The sequence below is a fragment of the Panulirus ornatus genome, chromosome 13, assembly GCF_036320965.1.
Source record: "Panulirus ornatus isolate Po-2019 chromosome 13, ASM3632096v1, whole genome shotgun sequence".
NCBI lineage: Eukaryota > Metazoa > Arthropoda > Malacostraca > Decapoda > Palinuridae > Panulirus > Panulirus ornatus.
Genome location: NC_092236.1, coordinates 10,457,941 through 10,478,548, shown reverse-complemented (window position 1 = coordinate 10,478,548; position 20,608 = coordinate 10,457,941). Strand labels below are relative to the sequence as shown.

The following is a 20,608-nucleotide window of genomic DNA, read 5'->3' as shown; positions in this document are numbered from 1 at the left end:
AGTCGCCATTATTATTCACTGGGCAAAATGATTACTCAAGAGTGATGGTGCATACTAATATTTCACATTCCAGGTAAGGTGTAAGGTGTGAAGACGCAGCATTAAGTCTGATTCTACCAAAATCAATGAAAAGAAGCGAAGATTTACCGTGGAAACTTAGGGAGTAGCGCTCCGTGAGGTAGTAACACAGCTGTCGTCAACCAACCATAAGCATGAAGCAATATAACGACGCATGTGTTCAAGGTCTACCGTACCAGTATACACATATTCTGATTAACAGTGGCCTGTTTTAAGTCATTCCAGCCCTGATGTCCACCCTACCGTTCCCCATCATTTGTTCATTCGCCGACTATCCATCCTCTCCCTTCTCAATCTGACTGAGTATTAATGATACTCCCTCACTGCACTTTAAGTCTCCCTCCCGAGCCTAACACAACAACGCTGCCCGACAAAGACTTCTACCGAATTTCCACACCTATACGACCTCCCCCGAGGCATCATTACCTTGCACCTTACCATCCGGTATTCTCACGATTAGTTACGCTTGGACACGTCCTTCTCGCTCTCTCTAACTACCACTCCATAGCCCAGAGCTGCTGACCCTCCCATCACCAGCCATCCTCCAAACCCCTGACCTCCTCGCCACTACCCGCCCTCCAGTCCCCGGCTCTCTCTCCACTATTCATCCTCCCGCCACTAACTACAAGACTGCCATTCGAAAACCACTGACCGTATTACTGCCATCCACTGTCAAATGACTACACCACTACCAAAATTCAGCAACCACTGACCATCCCTATTCTATCTACCTAATTACCAAGATGCTTCTTCACTAAAATCAACCTCCAACATATGATCTTCCCATTACTACCGAGTGACAACTAACCATACCATTCCACCACCTCTACACACGCAACAACCAATTACCTCTCCGCCACTAACCACTCAGCAACCACTTACCTTACCACCAATGAATACTTAGCAACCACTCACCTTGCCATCACCAACCACTCAGCAACCACGCACCTCACCACCTAACCCGTTGAACAACCACTGACCGTCCCATCTACTAATACCACAACCACTGGTCCTCACAACACTACACCTCATGCCAACGCCCCAACGTCTACCACTGCATACCACCTGACTCTACAACCACTGACCTGAGTCTTGACCAACCATCCAATTACTACTATCAACCCAACGTGCACTTTTGATATAGAGTCTCTTCACCAGAGCATTAATTCATTTCTATCTGTTAAACCACAGAATTTCTGTCTCCTTTCATCTCTTCACTTCACTTTCCACCTCTGACATTATCGAAGGTCCTTTCCTCTGCCGCCCATGACACTAAAAAAAAATATGGATAAAAAGGATAATATAAATATATATATATATATATATATATATATATATATATATATATATATATATATATATATATATATATATATATATTATATATATATATATATATATATATATATATATATATATATATATATATATATATATATATATATATATATATATATATTTCTTTTTTTTTTTTTTTTTTTATACTTTGTCGCTGTCTCCCGCGTTTGCGAGGTAGCGCAAGGAAACAGACGAAAGAAATGGCCCAACCCCCCCCCCCCCCATACACATGTACATACACACGTCCACACACGCAAATATACATACCTACACAGCTTTCCATGGTTTACCCCAGACGCTTCACATGCCTTGATTCAATCCACTGACAGCACGTCAACCCCTGTATACCACATCGCTCCAATTCACTCTATTCCTTGCCCTCCTTTCACCCTCCTGCATGTTCAGGCCCCGATCACACAAAATCCTTTTCACTCCATCTTTCCACCTCCAATTTGGTCTCCCTCTTCTCCTCGTTCCCTCCACCTCCGACACATATATCCTCTTGGTCAATCTTTCCTCACTCATTCTCTCCATGTGCCCAAACCATTTCAAAACACCCTCTTCTGCTCTCTCAACCACGCTCTTTTTATTTCCACACATCTCTCTTACCCTTACGTTACTTACTCGATCAAACCACCTCACACCACACATTGTCCTCAAACATCTCATTTCCAGCACATCCATCCTCCTGCGCACAACTCTATCCACAGCCCACGCCTCGCAACCATACAACATTGTTGGAACTACTATTCCTTCAAACATACCCATTTTTGCTTTCCGGGATAATGTTCTCGACTTCCACACATTTTTCAAGGCTCCCAAAATTTTCGCCCCCTCCCCCACCCTATGATCCACTTCCGCTTCCATGGTTCCATCCGCTGACAGATCCACTCCCAGATATCTAAAACACTTCACTTCCTCCAGCCTCTCACCATTCAAACTCACCTCCCAATTGACTTGACCCTCAACCCTACTGTACCTAATAACCTTGCTCTTATTGACATTTACTCTTAACTTTCTTCTTCCACACACTTTACCAAACTCCGTCACCAGCTTCTGCAGTTTCTCACATGAATCCGCCACCAGCGCTGTATCATCAGCGAACAACAACTGACTCACTTCCCAAGCTCTCTCATCCCCAACAGACTTCATACTTGCCCCTCTTTCCAAAACTCTTGCATTTACCTCCCTAACAACCCCATCCATAAACAAATTAAACAACCATGGAGACATCACACACCCCTGCCGCAAACCTACATTCACTGAGAACCAATCACTTTCCTCTCTTCCTACACGTACACATGCCTTACATCCTCGATAAAAACTTTTCACTGCTTCTAACAACTTGCCTCCCACACCATATATTCTTAATACCTTCCACAGAGCATCTCTATCAACTCTATCATATGCCTTCTCCAGATCCATAAATGCTACATACAAATCCATTTGCTTTTCTAAGTATTTCTCACATACATTCTTCAAAGCAAACACCTGATCCACACATCCTCTACCACTTCTGAAACCACACTGCTCTTCCCCAATCTGATGCTCTGTACATGCCTTCACCCTCTCAATCAATACCCTCCCATATAATTTACCAGGAATACTCAACAAACTTATATATATATATATATATATATATATTGGAAAGGATCACAATTTTGCGCGTGATCAAGATATTCCTATGAGTCCACGGGGAAAATGAAACACGATAAGTTCCCAAGTGCACTTTCGCGTAATAATCACATCATCAGGGGAGACACAAGAGAGAAATATAAGTCAGTTGATATACATCGAAGAGACGAAATGGCGTCCTAGGTTCGTCTCTTCGATGTATATCAACTGACTTATATTTCTCTCTTGTCTCTCCCCTGATGATGTGATTATTACACGAAAGTGCACTTGGGAACTTATCGTGTTTCATTTTCCCCGGGACTCATAGGAATATATATATATATATATATATATATATATATATATATATATATATATATATATATATATATATATTTTTTTTTTTTTTTTTTTATACTTTGTCGCTGTCTCCCGCGTTTGCGAGGTAGCGTATATATATATATATATATATATATATATATATATATATATATATATATATATATCGCTACCTCGCAAACGCGGGAGACAGCGACAAAGTATAAAAAAAAAAAAAAAAAAAATATATATATATATATATATATATATATATATATATATATATATATATATATATATATATATATATATGGATTTGTATGTAGCATTTATGGATCTGGAGAAGGCATATGATAGAGTTGATAGAGATGCTCTGTGGAAGGTATTAAGAATATATGGTGTGGGAGGCAAGTTGTTAGAAGCAGTGAAAAGTTTTTATCGAGGATGTAAGGCATGTGTACGTGTAGGAAGAGAGGAAAGTGATTGGTTCTCAGTGAATGTAGGTTTGCGGCAGGGGTGTGTGATGTCTCCATGGTTGTTTAATTTGTTTATGGATGGGGTTGTTAGGGAGGTAAATGCAAGAGTTTTGGAAAGAGGGGCAAGTATGAAGTCTGTTGGGGATGAGAGAGCTTGGGAAGTGAGTCAGTTGTTGTTCGCTGATGATACAGCGCTGGTGGCGGATTCATGTGAGAAACTGCAGAAGCTGGTGACGGAGTTTGGTAAAGTGTATGGAAGAAGAAAGTTAAGAGTAAATGTGAATAAGAGCAAGGTTATTAGGTACAGTAGGGTTGAGGGTCAAGTCAATTGGGAGGTGAGTTTGAATGGTGAAAAACTGGAGGAAGTGAAGTGTTTTAGATATCTGGGAGTGGATCTGTCAGCGGATGGAACCATGGAAACGGAAGTGGATCATAGGGTGGGGGAGGGGGCGAAAATTTTGGGAGCCTTGAAAAATGTGTGGAAGTCGAGAACATTATCCAGGAAAGCAAAAATGGGTATGTTTGAAGGAATAGTAGTTCCAACAATGTTGTATGGTTGCGAGGCGTGGGCTATGGATAGAGTTGTGCGCAGGAGGATGGATGTGCTGGAAATGAGATGTTTGAGGACAATGTGTGGTGTGAGGTGGTTTGATCGAGTGAGTAACGTAAGGGTAAGAGAGATGTGTGGAAATAAAAAGAGCGTGGTTGAGAGAGCAGAAGAGGGTGTTTTGAAGTGGTTTGGGCACATGGAGAGAATGAGTGAGGAAAGATTGACCAAGAGGATATATGTGTCGGAGGTGGAGGGAACGAGGAGAAGAGGGAGACCAAATTGGAGGTGGAAAGATGGAGTGAAAAGGATTTTGTGTGATCGGGGCCTGAACATGCAGGAGGGTGAAAGGAGGGCAAGGAATAGAGTGAATTGGAGCGATGTGGTATACAGGGGTTGACGTGCTGTCAGTGGATTGAATCAAGGCATGTGAAGCGTCCGGGGTAAACCATGGAAAGCTGTGTAGGTATGTATATTTGCGTGTGTGGACGTGTGTATGTACATGTGTATGGGGGGGGTTGGGCCATTTCTTTCGTCTGTTTCCTTGCGCTACCTCGCAAACGCGGGAGACAGCGACAAAGTATAAAAAAAAAAAAAAAAAAAAAAATATATATATATATATATATATATATATATATATATATATATATATATATATATATATATATATATATATATATATATATATATATAAATCTTACCCATCTGCTTAAGCCGCATGTACAAGGAGCTCTAACATACACCACAATGACAGGCTGAATTCCTCCTACAAGCTAATGGAAATGATGAGGACTATCCCCTTACGGTTCTCAACGATCCCTCCCCACACTCGTGTTCCCAAGCGTCGACACAAGACCGTTACTCTCGATCTCATCATCATCTCTAACCCTCTCTCTGCCACCACAACACGGCTTCACCACCCCCGAGTGATATCTGATCGCAATCTTGCAATTGCTTCCTCTCTTTTGATCCCCAGCTTCTCCAGTTCCCCTTCCGAAGTCGCATGCCAACCACATCAATCTAGGGAGTCCCGGAGAACTAAAAATACGAATTTCTATGCCGAATTTCCTTAGGGATGACTTTGCATCTCTCCTTTGTTTGCAGAACACATGATGCAAGCCTGAAGGTAAAGGGTGTAGAGACGTTCGTTCCTCTGTCTTCCTCTAAGACCGCCATTCGTACCCCTCCATTGCCTGCTCACTCTCGTCCCCGGGACCGGACGTTATCAAACATGGGAACACTCCCCTTCAACATGACGAAAATCGTTGCAAATCTAATACTATTAAGGTCAAAAATTCCTTTGTTTAGAGAAAAAAAGTGGGCTGACCTCTCCCCTCCCACTAACATAGCTTTTAATTCTTAGTTATGACTGTCTGTAAAGCTTCTGCAGAGTCACTTGGTCTTCTCTTCCTTTTAGGGTACAGCACAGCTGTGAACACACTTCATAACACCACACTGTTCCATCTCTTTGAGGGGAATCTAATTCTTTTATTTTTTGCCTCAAGACTTACCTTTTTTCACCGTATGGTCTTTCCCATACTTTCGTATCTCCAAGGAGCACTCCCTTCTCCCGAGACAAGTGAATCAAACGAGCTGCATAAATGTTCTTACCTGGAACGGAACTTTATCTCTGAACGCACATGCGTATTCGAATAGCATGCCCATCCCATAATACACAATACAACTACAACAGTAATCATGACAGGGTGTAGCATAAGTCTCAACCACAACAGTAATCATGACAGGGTGTAGCATAAGTCTCAACTACAACAGTAATCATGACAGGGTGTAGCATAAGTCGCAACCAAAGCAGTAATCATGACAGGGTGTAGCATAAGTCTCAACTACAACAGTAATCATGACAGGGTGTAGCATAAGTCTCAACCACAACAGTAATCATGACAGGGTGTAGCATAAGTCTCAACTACAACAGTAATCATGACAGGGTGTAGCATAAGTCGCAACCAAAGCAGTAATCATGACAGGGTGTAGCATAAGTCTCAACCACAACAGTAACCATGACAGGGTGTAGCATAAGTCTCAATCGCAGCAGTAATCATGACAGGGTGTAGCATAAGTCTCAACTACAACAGTAATCATGACAGGGTGTAGCATAAGTCTCAACTACAACAGTAACCATGACAGGGTGTAGCATAAGTCTCAATCGCAGCAGTAATCATTTACATCATGTAAGATGAAAAACTCTTTAGATTATGATGATTTGACTCCCTCCGAGGCCAGGCGAGTCCTGGGGACCTTCTCTCGAGTCCTTAGACAAACTCATTCCATTTTTTTCATCCAATTAACCGTAATAAACTGATCACCGAGGCAAGGGGGGGGGGGTTAAGTTAAGGATTTTAGTGATGAAAAAAAAAAGATCTTGTAAAGGATTGAGAAAGTCTTGTATTGACAAAAAAAAAAAGAAAATACGCTTATATAAAAAAGATAATCCGTGTTGTATCGGGGGAAGATTACCTTCACTAACGACCTGTGCTCAATAACCCCAACACAAAAGCGACAGAAAATAAATGTATGAATTATACAACATAAGAAACACAGCAGACAATACCACATGTCGGAGCTGAATCATAACCAGATAAAATGCATCTTTTTTTTTTCTTTTGCTAATTTTGCAGTAACTACCTAACTGAAAATTTATTTTGTGTGTGTGTGTGTGTGTGTGTGTGTGTGTGTATGCGTTGTGTGTGTGTGTATGTGTGGTGTGTGTGTGTGTGTGTGTGTGTGTGTGTGTGTGTGTGTGTGTGTGTGTATGCGTTTGTGTGTGTGTGGTGTGGTGTGTGTGTGTGTGTGTGTGTGTGTGTGTGTGTGTGTGTGTGTGTGTGTGTGTGTGTGTGTGTGTGTGTGTGTGTGTGTGTGTGTGTGTGTGTGTGTGTGTGAGGCCAGTTTACTGAGGCCAGGTTTTAAAACAAATATCCCTTTCACTGTTGAGAGGCTTGTGTACATCATTCTCCGTTCCCAAAGCCTAAGAGAAATGAAACTAACGATTAAGACTGAAGGCGAGGATGGAGAGGATAATGAATAATTGACCATAAGTCACAATCCTGAATATTTACTTGGATCTATAAAGAGATAAAACCAGAAACCCAAAAAGACTTTCGTGGCGACTATGATGTGGGAGCAAGGAAGGATTGAGGAGAAATGAGAAGAGGGTTCGCAGAAGAATGAGACGCGGTTCAACAGGTTATGTCAAAAGGTCAAGGGGAAAAAAAAAACACGTAGTCTGAAGAAGATATACGTAGCTCCGGGAGCCAGAGCACAGGAGGTTATGACATAACAATGAATGACGACTGCACAATGAAAACACGTGGGTAAGCACCATCAGAAAAAAAAAAAAGAGGCGTAAACATCGAACATCAATTTCTTCACGAAGTGCATGCAACGCGTATATGTTCCTATGCATATGTGGCCTCCCGTGGTGTAACGGTTAGCGTTCCTGACAGTGACTCATTCACGGTCCGCCCAGCCTGGGTCGAGCGCATAGGTTCGAATCCTGGTTGCGGCAGTCGGTTCCCCCACCCCTAAAGGTTTGGTCGATAAAACGGTTACCTTGATGAGGGCCTCGGCTACCCGTGCTGTCTCGCCTAACATTAAGAAAAAAAAAAAAATCTGTCAATGCAACCAACTTGCAGCTGGTGAAAGTATTCCAAAAAATGAATATCAAAAGACTTTCGCGGATTGGTCGAGGACGACGGGGAAAACCGTTATATCAGTATATTCCGTCTATATTCATCTTCTTCAACAAGCCTCGACACCTGGATGGGAAAGGTTTGAAAGAGCAGCGGCCTCGGGGAAACCTGCCAGGGTATGTGGCAAGAAACCCCCTTTCTTGTACCGTGCAAGTACTACCTCTAAAACTCACAGTAAGTGCCGTACATGCTGTGAGGAGGACATTTTAAAGATACGCCAATGACTTGCTGAATCAAAGCTAGCGCAGAGGAGCAGCAGGATGGAGGGTTAGGGATTCATGGTATAGTTATGTTCCTTTCTAATACACCATAACCTGCAAGACTTATACCAAGAGGCAATACATTACAGAAGACAAATTAACCATGAGGCAAAAAAGAATACGTAGGAAGAGACCTAACCTCGAACACAGATGAAATAAGAAACATAGGCGGAGATACGATGAAGATGATTCAGTGTTGTGTGGGTCACCGTGAGCCATCAAGGGCGTGAAGCCGAGAGTGAAACCCATTAGCCAAGGCTTCTGCCTTATGAATATCATAACTCGACAACAGTGGCATTCAGACGGGCGGCCATGGACAACGAAAATACTACCTTCATGATTTATACTCACTACACACACACTACGTATCTCTTCCGCGTCGGACAAGGCAACTAAGAGGCGTGCAAGAGGTGGGGCTCGAAATCCTCCTGTCTTGCATTACTTTCCAAAAGAAGCCGAGCGAGTTTTATCCTCTAAGGTTCATTCATCCCTCCCTGACGCTTCCTCGCTCACGCTAGAAATAGCAACGACGTGTGTGTGTGTATATATATATATATATATATATATATATATATATATATATATATATATATATATATATATATATATATATATATATAACGAATCGGACTGGTGAACTCGACCGATAATAGTGGTTTCAGTACTATTTGCTGTGTGTATTGACAGGGTAATCAGTGTCAGATCTTGAACAAGACCATCGTATCTTTTCTTATTTTGTATTCATATATTTGATAGTATATTTTGCGATAACCCTCAAACGTGCAGTCGAGAAGCCTAGTGTATGCGAAGGTAATCCATAATTTACAGGCTGAAAAAGAAAAAAAAAAAAAAGAAATTAAGTAGATAAATGAAAAAGAATAATGTAATCCCTGGGGATAGGGGAGAAAGAATGCTTCCCACGTATTCCCTGCGTGTCGTAGAAGGCGACTAAAAGGGAAGGGAGCGGGGGGCTGGAAATCTTCCCCTCTCATTTTATTTTTTTTTCTCTCTGTTCTTAACGCTACCTCGCTGAGGCTGGAAATGGCGAATAGTATGAAAGAAAGAAAGAAAGGAACAGTTCATGTTACTGCTAAAGACGGTAATACAGAAGACTAGAGAGACAAACGGCGCATTTGCTGGGCTGACACCACAACCTCCATGTAATTCCAGTTATCATAACTCACAGATCTGACTATGAAGAGAGAAAATCTTCTTGTGTATAACAGTGATCTCAGCTTTATGATCATGCTACTAATGCAGGTGCTGCTGCTGCTGCTGCTGCTGTTGCTTTGTTCTCACTGTTCTAACATTTAACGTCTTGAAGATCTAGTAACAACCTCGCCAGCGTCCCAGAACTTGGTGTTCCATGTGTATATATCATCGTCAAGCACTGTCTTGGCAACATTCCTAGCACAAATAATACATATACTGACAGATCACATACAAGCAATTATCAAATCGGTATATATTCACATATATTCACTAGATACATCTAGTTCTTCCCGTAGAATATGACAGAAAAAAAAATCCAAACTGAGAACACAAAGGAAACTGTAAGTAAACTGTGAATTATGTGGACGGAGATGACTTTGAGATATGTGGAAGAAAGGACAAGTCTGTCACTAACAAACAAACACCACACCTAGAGCATCCACAGGGAGCAAGATGGAAGACTCGTGCCGACCACCATGAATAGAGAGATGAGGGTGCACTTCTGTATGCCGAACACCCACTGAGGTACTCACTGCCTCGATACATTCACAACACACACACACTAAGGTACTCACAACCTCGTTACATTCACAATCACCCACTGAGGTACTCACTGCCTCGCTACATTCACAAGACACACTGAGGTACTCGATGTCTCGCTACATTCACATCACCCACTGAGGTCCTTACAACCTCATTACATTCAAAACACACACTGAGGTACTCACAACTTCGTTACATTCACAATCACCCGCTGAGGTACTCACTGCCTCGCTACATTCACATCACCCACTGAGGTGCCTCATGTTAAGACATGTCGAGGAACATTGGGGTCAAGGAAGGAAAAAGTTCATTAGTTATATTGAGAAGACAAACGCTGGTAGAAAAACATGATTACGTTAAAGAAGCACCAAACGGTTGGAGAGTAACATTAATATTCATGACCAGACACTCGAACGAAAGTCTTTGAAACGCCAACAAGACTGACAATCAAAAGCTGTGCTCCTGTAAAGGTCGTGAAGGCACGTGAGTATAACATCTGGGTAAAAATACCGAAGAAATAGGTCATTCAGCAGGTGGGCTACAGGCGCTTTTAACCTGTCGGAACAAAAGAGCACCAGTCTGTGCCACAACCCCACGAAGACTCTTCAACTCTTCAGTAGCCGATGGGGATGAATTGACGCTGACGCGAAAAGTGTGCACAGAAAAATTCTTTATGGATGATGTAGTATCTGTGCTAAGAAAACTGCGCCAACAACGCAATAAACCAACCAACTCTTATGCATTTCAGGCATCAACCAACACCTACCTGGTGACAAAAGGTAACTTCAGGTGATGTGAACGGTATATTATTTTCTTTTTTGACTTATTATAAGAGTTTAGCGCAGGATTTATGGGGTCATTAAACCGACAAAATTCCCCGCTCTTTTCACTGCACTTCCTGCGTAAATCATGAGAACCAAAGCAGCATAAGGGACGTATACAACTCGGTATACAGTACTGATCAATTTCTGTATGAATGTGGCGTTCAGTTTCTCTACAAACGAGCACCCGTCACTTCTGTGCGTGTGTCGGGTAAAGTCTTACACCACAAGGGGTATTCACCAGCTTAGTATGAATATGATGGAGAGGTTTCATGTCTACTAATGCAGTGATCAAATTCCCGTAAACGTGACAGAAAGTTTCTGGACTTCAAATGTTCATTTATATCACGTAAATGGACTTGAGTGGCTCGTACTAAATGTTCAAGTAAATTTCATGTAAATATGTCACACTATACGAGCACGCAAACCTGTCAGTTCCCTGTAACTGTACTGGAGTTTCCCCCCTCCCCCCCCCCCGTGGAAATTGTCACGTCATCTTCGTATAAATAGGAGAGGTAAAAAGAATATAATTATCACGGTAACAGCTGCGGTGCCGAGTCTCACGTACACGTAATGGAAGGCTGTACGTCACCACGACACCTACAAATCTCAAGTCTTGGGAGATTCGCCGCTGTGCAGGCTAGTGGCTGGCTATAACTTGTACCTCGCCTGGAGATGAAGCCACGCATTCTTCCAAGACCAAAAGTCCTATGACATGAAATTACCGGCGTCAGTTTAACAAAACGTGTTCCTTCCCACAACACTGCCTAAGCAGGAAGGCTAATCACTGGTGGCTGCATATTAGTCGACACACACAGCTGAGAACAGTAATGAATTAAACCTTACGATATAACAGTTTCCAGTAACAGAAAAATCAAATACCAAAAATACACAAACTACGTTTTCTAAAGTACTTTATAAAAAAAAACGTACACAAACAGATATATGAACGATGAGCGCAAAATTGAAATATATATATATATATATATATATATATATATATATATATATATATATATATATATATATATATATATATATATATATATATATACCTTGAATACAAGACACTGTACTACCAGAGTGACATACACAAAACTGACGACAAGAGGAACACACATCAATATACATAACAGTAACATGAACCTTACAGCAGGTTTACAGAACATACCCGACGAGAGAAAGGGATCACAGGGCACGCCCAGCAGAAACCTCTTCACCCCGCACTGCTTTCTCCGTCCATATATCATTCTTGCTACCCTCCTACACCAAGTGATACTCCATACATATATATATATACATATATATATATATATATATATATATATATATATATATATATATATATATATATATATATATATATATATATATATATCATCAGTATAATCAGAATGTAGGTCTCTTCCTGACCAGTGGTTGTGTGACGAAGTGTGTGCAAACGGTTGAAACATATGTTCCTCCGACCAGGCCCGTCGGGTGCTTGGCTGGCCCAGAGCGATGGCTCACACTTGATGTTCGACTGGTTGTGTGCGTCACACCACAGATGTGGGCGACGTGTACGTGGTTACCACGACGGCGCAAAAGACAACCACATGATGAACCAAGGAACTTTTACAAGCCACGCTATCACTCCATCAATACTCTATGCAAACATTACATCTGCACTACGTCGAACACCGTCATCTACTGGTAATGAGACTCACTGGCACAGACTGCCTCTCTCGCAGGACTGGATGTCCAAACTTCAGAATCGTAGCACGTTGCTCACAGAGCCAGTACGTGGCATACTGATCATCATGCTACTGCACTCCCTCAAAGCCAGTTTCAACACGTTACGAAAGTTTTCCCCTCCGTCGAGCGCTCTTGGTTGGCATTATTCCAGGGAGAAAGCGCTTTTCGCAGGCTTACTTTCCCCTGGAGGACATCGCTAGGAAAACCCGTGACCCAGCATCTTTGAGGAACTCCTGACACTCGCCTCTCACTCGCCCAGTATGCCTTCCCGCCCTCACCTCAGCCCGTCCCCTTCTCCCGCAGCCACAGTATAAATATTGCCCGCCCAATCATGTGCCTCATTCTAGCTGAGTCGTCCTCAGTGTTAACTTCTGCCTAACTCATCTCACACAAGGTGGGTTTTTTTTAAGATAAGATTTTTTCTGTTCTTTTCAAGATTTGGAATTATGTGTTTCAGAAAATACCGTTCGAGAAAAGTGAAGTGAAATACTGCACTGCACCAAGTGAACATTGTTGAACTGATGTGACAAGTGTTTTCATGCCTTTTTTTTTTCTCTACACTGATAATCGACGTAAGACGTTATACATGTGACATCTGCAAAGTCTATCCAATGAATATCGGTGACAAAAAAAAAAAAAAGTTCCTGGTGTTCAGCTGCTGAGTCACAAGAACCTGATATCGAAAGCGGAAGTGGTTTAGTTCCGGTGCTTGGTATTCTAATTCTCGCGCACTCAAGAGATTTCCTTAACTCGTCACGGAAATACTTCCAGCATAAAGCAGAGGTCTTATCAGAGTAGATGGCTACAGTTCCTCACCCAAGCACTGAGCACGCGCTAGTCTTACTCTACCCTCAAGCCGGGCTGCTGAATCACGGCTGGGGGATCTTTGCACGGCAAAACCCCAATTCTAAAACCGGTGCATTTACTGCATGGTCACCTGATCCACCCCATGTCAATGGGAATTAAAAGACAAAAAAAAAAAATGTTAGAAGTATGCGGAATCTCGCTCGACCTGCCGACATTCAATACGCCCCTCAAGAGTGCACAACATGACGTCTGCACATTTCCGCAGACTCATCCATCGCGACAGGCGCCTCATCGGCGTACTTCCTCATTGTCATCTTCCACACTTACCTTCGGTCTTCCTCCACACTTGTCACTCACTCATACGTACCTCTCTGATCACCATCCCTCGTACACAATCATTTCTTCCGCTCACCGACTGCCCTACGGTACTCCATCGTCTACCTGGTCAGCCAGCCAGCCACTCCTCTATTTGTACCATCTCTCTTGATCCCCTCTTCCTTCTCTCGGTCCATCTCACTCGCCCACACCCATACTCCATCTACCTAACAAGTTCACACACTGCATTAGATATCTCCTTTGCCAGCATTCGAGGCTTATAGTCATTACGTTTGAAATAAGATATAGTGAGCGAGTTATTTGGCCCATTCTGGCAAACCCTGCCATATACAAGATGGCTTACAAGTTTTTTTAACCATTTCACACCTTACAATAAGCTTTCGGAGTTAACAAGATTAGATTTTCTATGAGGAAAAGATTATGGTAGCTGACTCACATCTAAATTCTCGTGACTTGAATAGGTCTTCACATTTTTACACGTAAAAGAATATAAAAAAGGTCAAAATTCTTGAAGATGTCGAAGATGAACTTAAGAGAATTTCAACGCGTGTAAAATCAGTTCAGAAGTTTTCGGAGCACCCAGCTTACAAATATGCAACCATATCGAGGTTATAAGCTTGAAGGATGTTCTGTGGGACACGTATCGCCTGCATTGCACCATGGTTACTGTGATTGAAATAAGAATGGGTAAGAATACTGTTTGGAAATTATGAAAACGTTTGTATTGCGTGCCATGTCACAAGGTGGGATTTTCTTTATGAGTTACGTTAAATTCCAGGTTGAACCTTCAATAGGGGACATAACTCAGACAAAATCCAGACTAGAGTTCTAAAGTATACAATGTGATGCGTCAGAATCCGTCCGTCCCTTACGGGTTCAGTCAAACGCATCTTCACTCAAACCAGCGCGCGACTCACGACAACCCACGAAAGACAAGTAACGGACACTGACGATGGATATAACAATACCTTGGCGTCTACCTCGCTACGCAGGCGATGCAAAAAACTACCTTCACGTCAAAGAGAAGACATAAATGAAAGCATTTGGCTTCTCATCCGCATTCCAGGGATGTGCGTGCGGATGAGTTACACACTGCGTCAAGTAAAAGTGTTCTTGAGCAAGAAAATCCAGGTCAGCGCTCTCGGCTCATCTGGGCGATAAAGTCCTCTCGGGTCAGCCCACAACGCATGGAGAAATTGCACAGAGGGAGCGGCGCGTGATTGGACTTTATTCCCAAATGAGTTGCTGAGACGCGGGGGTTCCAATCACCGCTGTTCTAATCTGTGGAATTTCTCTTTGCAGGATGTGGCGCTTGACAGCGACGCTGCTGCTGGTGGCTCTGGCCTCAGCCACCCCACAGGGTGGGTACTTACCTCCACGGCCAGACCCCGTCTGTGAAACAGTCACGTCGATAATGTACGACACCCGCGTCCAGACGTCAGTCCAAGTACAGACCGTCAACCAGGTCAACACTCAGTACATCACCACAACGATGGTGAGACAGCAGGTCGTGCCAACCACATTCTTCCAGACTCGAGTCATCACCCAAGTCCAGTACCAGAATAGCGTAATCCAACAAACAACCTACCTCGTTGTTGACAGAGTGATAACGCAGACTGTCCCAAGCCCACCCATTCAGCAGACGCGTTACATAACATCCACCCGTGTTGTACCACAAATCAGTTACGTCACTCGCACACAAGTTCAAACACAGGTAGTCCCTGTGGAGGTCACTCGTACGCAGGTACAGACCGTCAACCAGCCCGTAGTCAACTACCGTACCCAGGTAGTGCAACAGACTCGCGTTGTTACCATCCCTGGTCGTGACATAACCCAGACCCGCGTGCAGACCCAGTATCAGACGTCCATCGTGACGCGTCAACTGCCGGCCAACACGCGCTATGTAACCTCAACACGCTACCAGCAGGTGGTGCAGACACAAGTAATCCCCGGACAGAACGTCATAAGAACCAGCGTTGTTCAGCGCCAGCAGGTCATCCCCTACACTTCCGTCAACACCCGTTACGAGAATGCTTACGTTACACGAGAGCAGGTCGTCACCAGGACCAACTATGTCACTCAAACACGGGTCCAGACTCAGGTGGTAACTCAGGAAGTCGTACGCACACAGGTGGTGCCCAACACCATCTACACCACCCGTTATGAGACACGGGTTCAGCCTGTCTATAAAGTCCAGACTGTCGTCAGTACCCAGTATGTAACACCCGCCCCTGTAATCCGAACCCAAGAACAAACCCAAACTTCTGTGGTACAGGTACCCGGCCCGGACCGTGTAGTAACCAAGCAGGCGATACAGACCCAACAGCAGCAACAGATCGTCTACCAGACCATCAACCGACCTCAGCAGGTTACAGTTACACAGACCATCACAGGCACCTGTGGAAATACAGGATACAATTACGACACCCCAGCCATTCCCTTCAACTATCGAAAATAATCTATGAACTATGTCTCACATATTTACAGTTTTGTTATGTACAATGAACTAAGTTACCGAAAAAAAGAAGAAGTAAAATGCGATAAAAGTATACTCATAAGATGGTGTATTTCTTCATGTCCAGTAAGCAGGAATCACTCGGTACCGATATGTACCAAAGTTTTGAATGATTAAAACTTAACAGAATAATTGTTTTTCTTAGCATAAGCTCCTGACACTGATGAATCAATCTACGGAGCGCACGTAAGTATTCAGGACTATATTTTCATCGATGAGCATATACCATCAACTGAATCATAACTGTGCCTCCTTCTTTACTGATAATCGTGAGTCTACATCCATGACTTTCCCAACAGAATGAGGCCAGTGTTGCTGCTCCTGCTGGCGAGCTTCGCTCATGGAAGCTATACAAACAGACATCGTCGGGAACTTTTAGGAAATGGAATCGATTTACAGTCTTCTCTGTCTTACCTGCCACCGAAGGAGGAGCCTTACTGCAAGCCTTCCACCGTGTACCGCACCCAGACGCAGTATTCTACCGTGGTCATCCCCTCCACTGTCTACAACAACGACGTCCAGTATATCACCCAGACCTCCTACCGGACACAGACAGTCTACACCACTGTCTATTCTGAGGTCGTACGTACCCAGGTGGTGCCCTCTATCCAGTACCAGACAGTCACGGTCACCCGCACCCAGGAGCAAATCCGCACACAGGTCATCACTCTCCCGCCTCAGGTCAACTACGTAACCCGTACACAAGAGGTAGTCAGGACACAGGTACAATACCAAACAAGATATGAAACTCGCACGCAACAGGTTCCTACAACTATTATCAGGAACGTTGTATCCACATTAGTCGTACCCCAGCAGGTGGTTAGCACCGTCTACCAAACGCAGACGGTCACTAGGACCCAGCAGCTTCCTGGACAGACCCGTACCGTGGACAGAACCCAGTACAGCACCATCTACTCTACCGTCGTCGTACCTGGTCAAGATATCGTGCGTACATCTACCGTAGTTAGGACCAATGTTGTTACCCAGACCATCACACAACCAGGCCAGACCCAGGTCATCACCTCCACCCAGGTGGTTCCCGTCACCACCACTATCTTCTCCCAGGTGGTGCTAACCAACACTCAGACACAATACGTAACGCGCACCCAGGTACAGCAGCAGGTGTCCACTGTCTACCGTACACAGCAGGTACCACAGTACGTCACCAGGACCGTCACTGTACCTCAGCAGGTGATCAAAACACAAGTCTCAACACAGGTGGTACCCACAACCATCTACAGTCAACAAGTGGTACCATCTGTCATCACCCTGCCTGCCCAGACCCAGTACCGTACTGTCTACCGTACTGTTGTCAGAACCCAGCAGCTTCCAGGCCAGACCAGAACGCAGTACCAGACCAGAACCGTCTACAACACCAACTACGTCACCTCCACCGTCTACAACCAGCAGTACAACACAGTGACGGCAACAAGGACTGTTCAACCCAACTGCAATACCGGCGGCTATAACTACCCAACACCCTCTAAACCGTTCGACCCTTACGGTCGTTAACAATTATTTTTACTGATTTCTTGAGTCCACAGAGACTCAACCATCCCAGCTTATAAAGTCGACATTTTCCTTGTAAGAAACATGTAAAGCTTCACACAAACGAATGAAATATTAGTATAAACTATATTGTCAGTTCGATTTAACCTAGAAGCAGAAAGGATTACAAGATTTTGTACAAAAAAAATATCATTTGTGAAATCATATATATATATATATATATATATATATATATATATATATATATATATATATATATATATATATATATATATATATATATATATATATATATATTACCTCTTAGCTGCGACTGAGTAAACTTTTTTTTCTGATAATACATATTAATCTAAGCATAAAAGACGGTAAGTTATTTGCTGAGTGCACGAGGTCCCGTAAGTCAACATGTACGGTGAAGCTGACTACATATTCAGAGGTATGAGCAGTGTGGCATCAAGAACACGGCGTCTACTGAAACCACGACAGCCATCCAGCCACTACGTACGTGTCCACGACAAGCGTCTTCGGTCGCCTCACACCTCTTGTCTCCCATTTCTTCACGGATGACACCAATATCTTGGAAATGTAACAACAACAACATGGTGTCACCAAGATCTGACATGATTGTTGATCACAAACTTCCAGCATCAGCTAATCACAACTTGTCTTCGGGAAATGCATAAAATCATCACACTTTACGTGTAAAACTCCATTCCTTGAACAGTATCATCACCGAGATGTATCTTGCAGGAACTCTGTACATGGGAAGTCCACTTTGTGAAATTAAAGGTTGACTCTATTTCTTTGTCTTTGCTACACAAGAGAACAACGACCACTTTCGCGTCTTATGAAGGTTTGAAAACAGAATCTTCCGAAAAATATAAAAAAAAATTGAAATAAAAAAAAGACCGAAAATGACTGACCGAGTACTACTGATTGAACTCCAGACTGGCAGTATATGACTACCCAGCAGGTCGACCCACAACATGCCATGATGGCCACTGCAAAACCTCTGTCATGTGTCTGATCGACAACATCTGTCCTTCATACCGATCTGTCCAGATCCCTACCTACCGTCTATTCTTCGTCACCATAAAACCTGACCATCACTTTAGAGTATTATTACTGTCCTCGCAGATCCCTACCTACCGTCTATTCTTCCTCACCATAAAACCTGACCATCACTTTAGAGTATTATCATTATCCTCGCTGATCTCTTTTCATTTTACCACGAACTGGATGTCTAGTAAGTTACGAGAAAAAAAAATCAAGACTTTGATGATACACGACGTGACTGTCTTAGATCTGGTAACAATCCATCATAATGATTTTCGTTTTGAATGGGAATTTACGTTAATTCACCAGTTGAAAGGTGCCATCACTGTTATCTCCCTTTTGGGTATTATCTACCTTCAACAAGAAAATAAGTCGACGCCGAGAGGGAGCGATCACACAGGTCGACCCATTATGCCGTTGAGATAGTCGATCGTTGTAAGCAATGACGTCATGCACTCAACCCAGAACAGAAAATGGGTAAAGCGTAAACGTCATGTGAAGTGACACATCCAAGGATTTCTTTCTAATAACATAATATACTCAACTCAATCACAGACGAGTTTACGGCAAAGGTGTGTTTCCCTCTATCCTATCCGACAAGATGGTCGCCATCTCTTCATCATTTCCACCTCCGCTTTGAGATACACCATCTTATCAGCATAAGCCATCTTTATGAACACGACCATCTTATTAGCATTAACTGTATCACCCGTCCTCCTTCGTATTCCCTGATTACTTTTCTGTCCATTTTTCTAAAATTAAAACCTTCCTAAAGTAATCACCCGATCTTCACCCATCCTCCATCATCATACTACTCATCAATTCTTGAGTTAAACACCCTCACTTGCTTGCTTACCTTCTCATGGCACTTTCCACTTCACGTTTCACAACAGCTACACAGCCTGGTCTGTCCCTATATGGAATACTGATTCCTCATCTGGGTGGCTCGTTCTCCACCTTCCGTCCCGGCAGAGGTCAGTCCACATAAAGATGGTCGCTCCACCAATTCTCTCTCTCTTTCTCTCATTTTTCAACCTGAACCCCATTTCTTCACCGTTCCAGAGCCCCCCCATCTCTCTCTCTCTCTCTCTCTCTCTCTCTCTCTCTCTCTCTCTCTCTCTCTCTCTCTCTCTCTCTTACGAATACTAATATGGCTTCTTTTTTTTTCGCCAGTTCGCTGCCTTCGTGCTTTCTCCTTTGGCCAAGTCTGGCCACTACGACTCTTATAAATCCATTGACCCTTGGTAAGTCAGGGATGGCCGGTTATGTGCCTTCTTCTTTCCCCTTGAGATCTAAGGTGTGTTTACAGATGCAGGTGGGGCTACAACCCCTTACAGAACTATTTCTTTTCTCCAGCTGTGATGACCATACTAAGAAGAACAGGACCTTTTTACTTTTCTAGTTTTAAGAAAAATAATGTGACTCTCCTGGATATGTAAAATGATTCAAACTTTGGTTATACCATTCCTACTATTCAGTGGTTTTGCAAACCAATTCAACCTAATTCACTCTCGCCTTAAAGTAAATATCAAGTTAACGCTGCCTGTAACAGTAACGTACCACAGCTGCATCTCGTGGTACTCTACTCTTCACTACGTTCTGACACGTCACCTGGAAATACTTATGAAGGACCATGAGACAACGTCCACCAACTACGATCAAGCCACACTTCCGAGGTATGTCAATGATCTCACAAGCTCCAGGCACCCCAGACCTCACGAGCACACCATTCTCAAA

General features: G+C 43.2%; 1 protein-coding gene across 2 annotated transcripts; it reads left to right on the top strand.

Annotated features, from left to right (window-relative positions):
- The first annotated feature begins 12,892 nt into the window (after positions 1–12,892).
- On the top strand, positions 12,893–18,617 carry LOC139752727 (uncharacterized). 2 transcript variants are annotated; one of them, XM_071668571.1, is made up of 2 exons: positions 12,893–13,042; positions 16,606–18,617. In XM_071668571.1, exon 2 carries the CDS (start codon positions 16,607–16,609, stop codon positions 17,816–17,818), a length of 1,212 nt encoding a protein of 403 aa, XP_071524672.1. In that variant the 5' UTR covers positions 12,893–13,042; position 16,606; the 3' UTR covers positions 17,819–18,617. The 2 variants fall into 2 exon arrangements, with proteins under 2 accessions (XP_071524672.1, XP_071524673.1); XM_071668572.1 differs by lacking the exon at positions 16,606–18,617 and adding an exon at positions 15,094–16,438 and having other exon boundaries at positions 12,895–13,042.
- Positions 18,618–20,608: the final 1,991 nt, after the last annotated feature.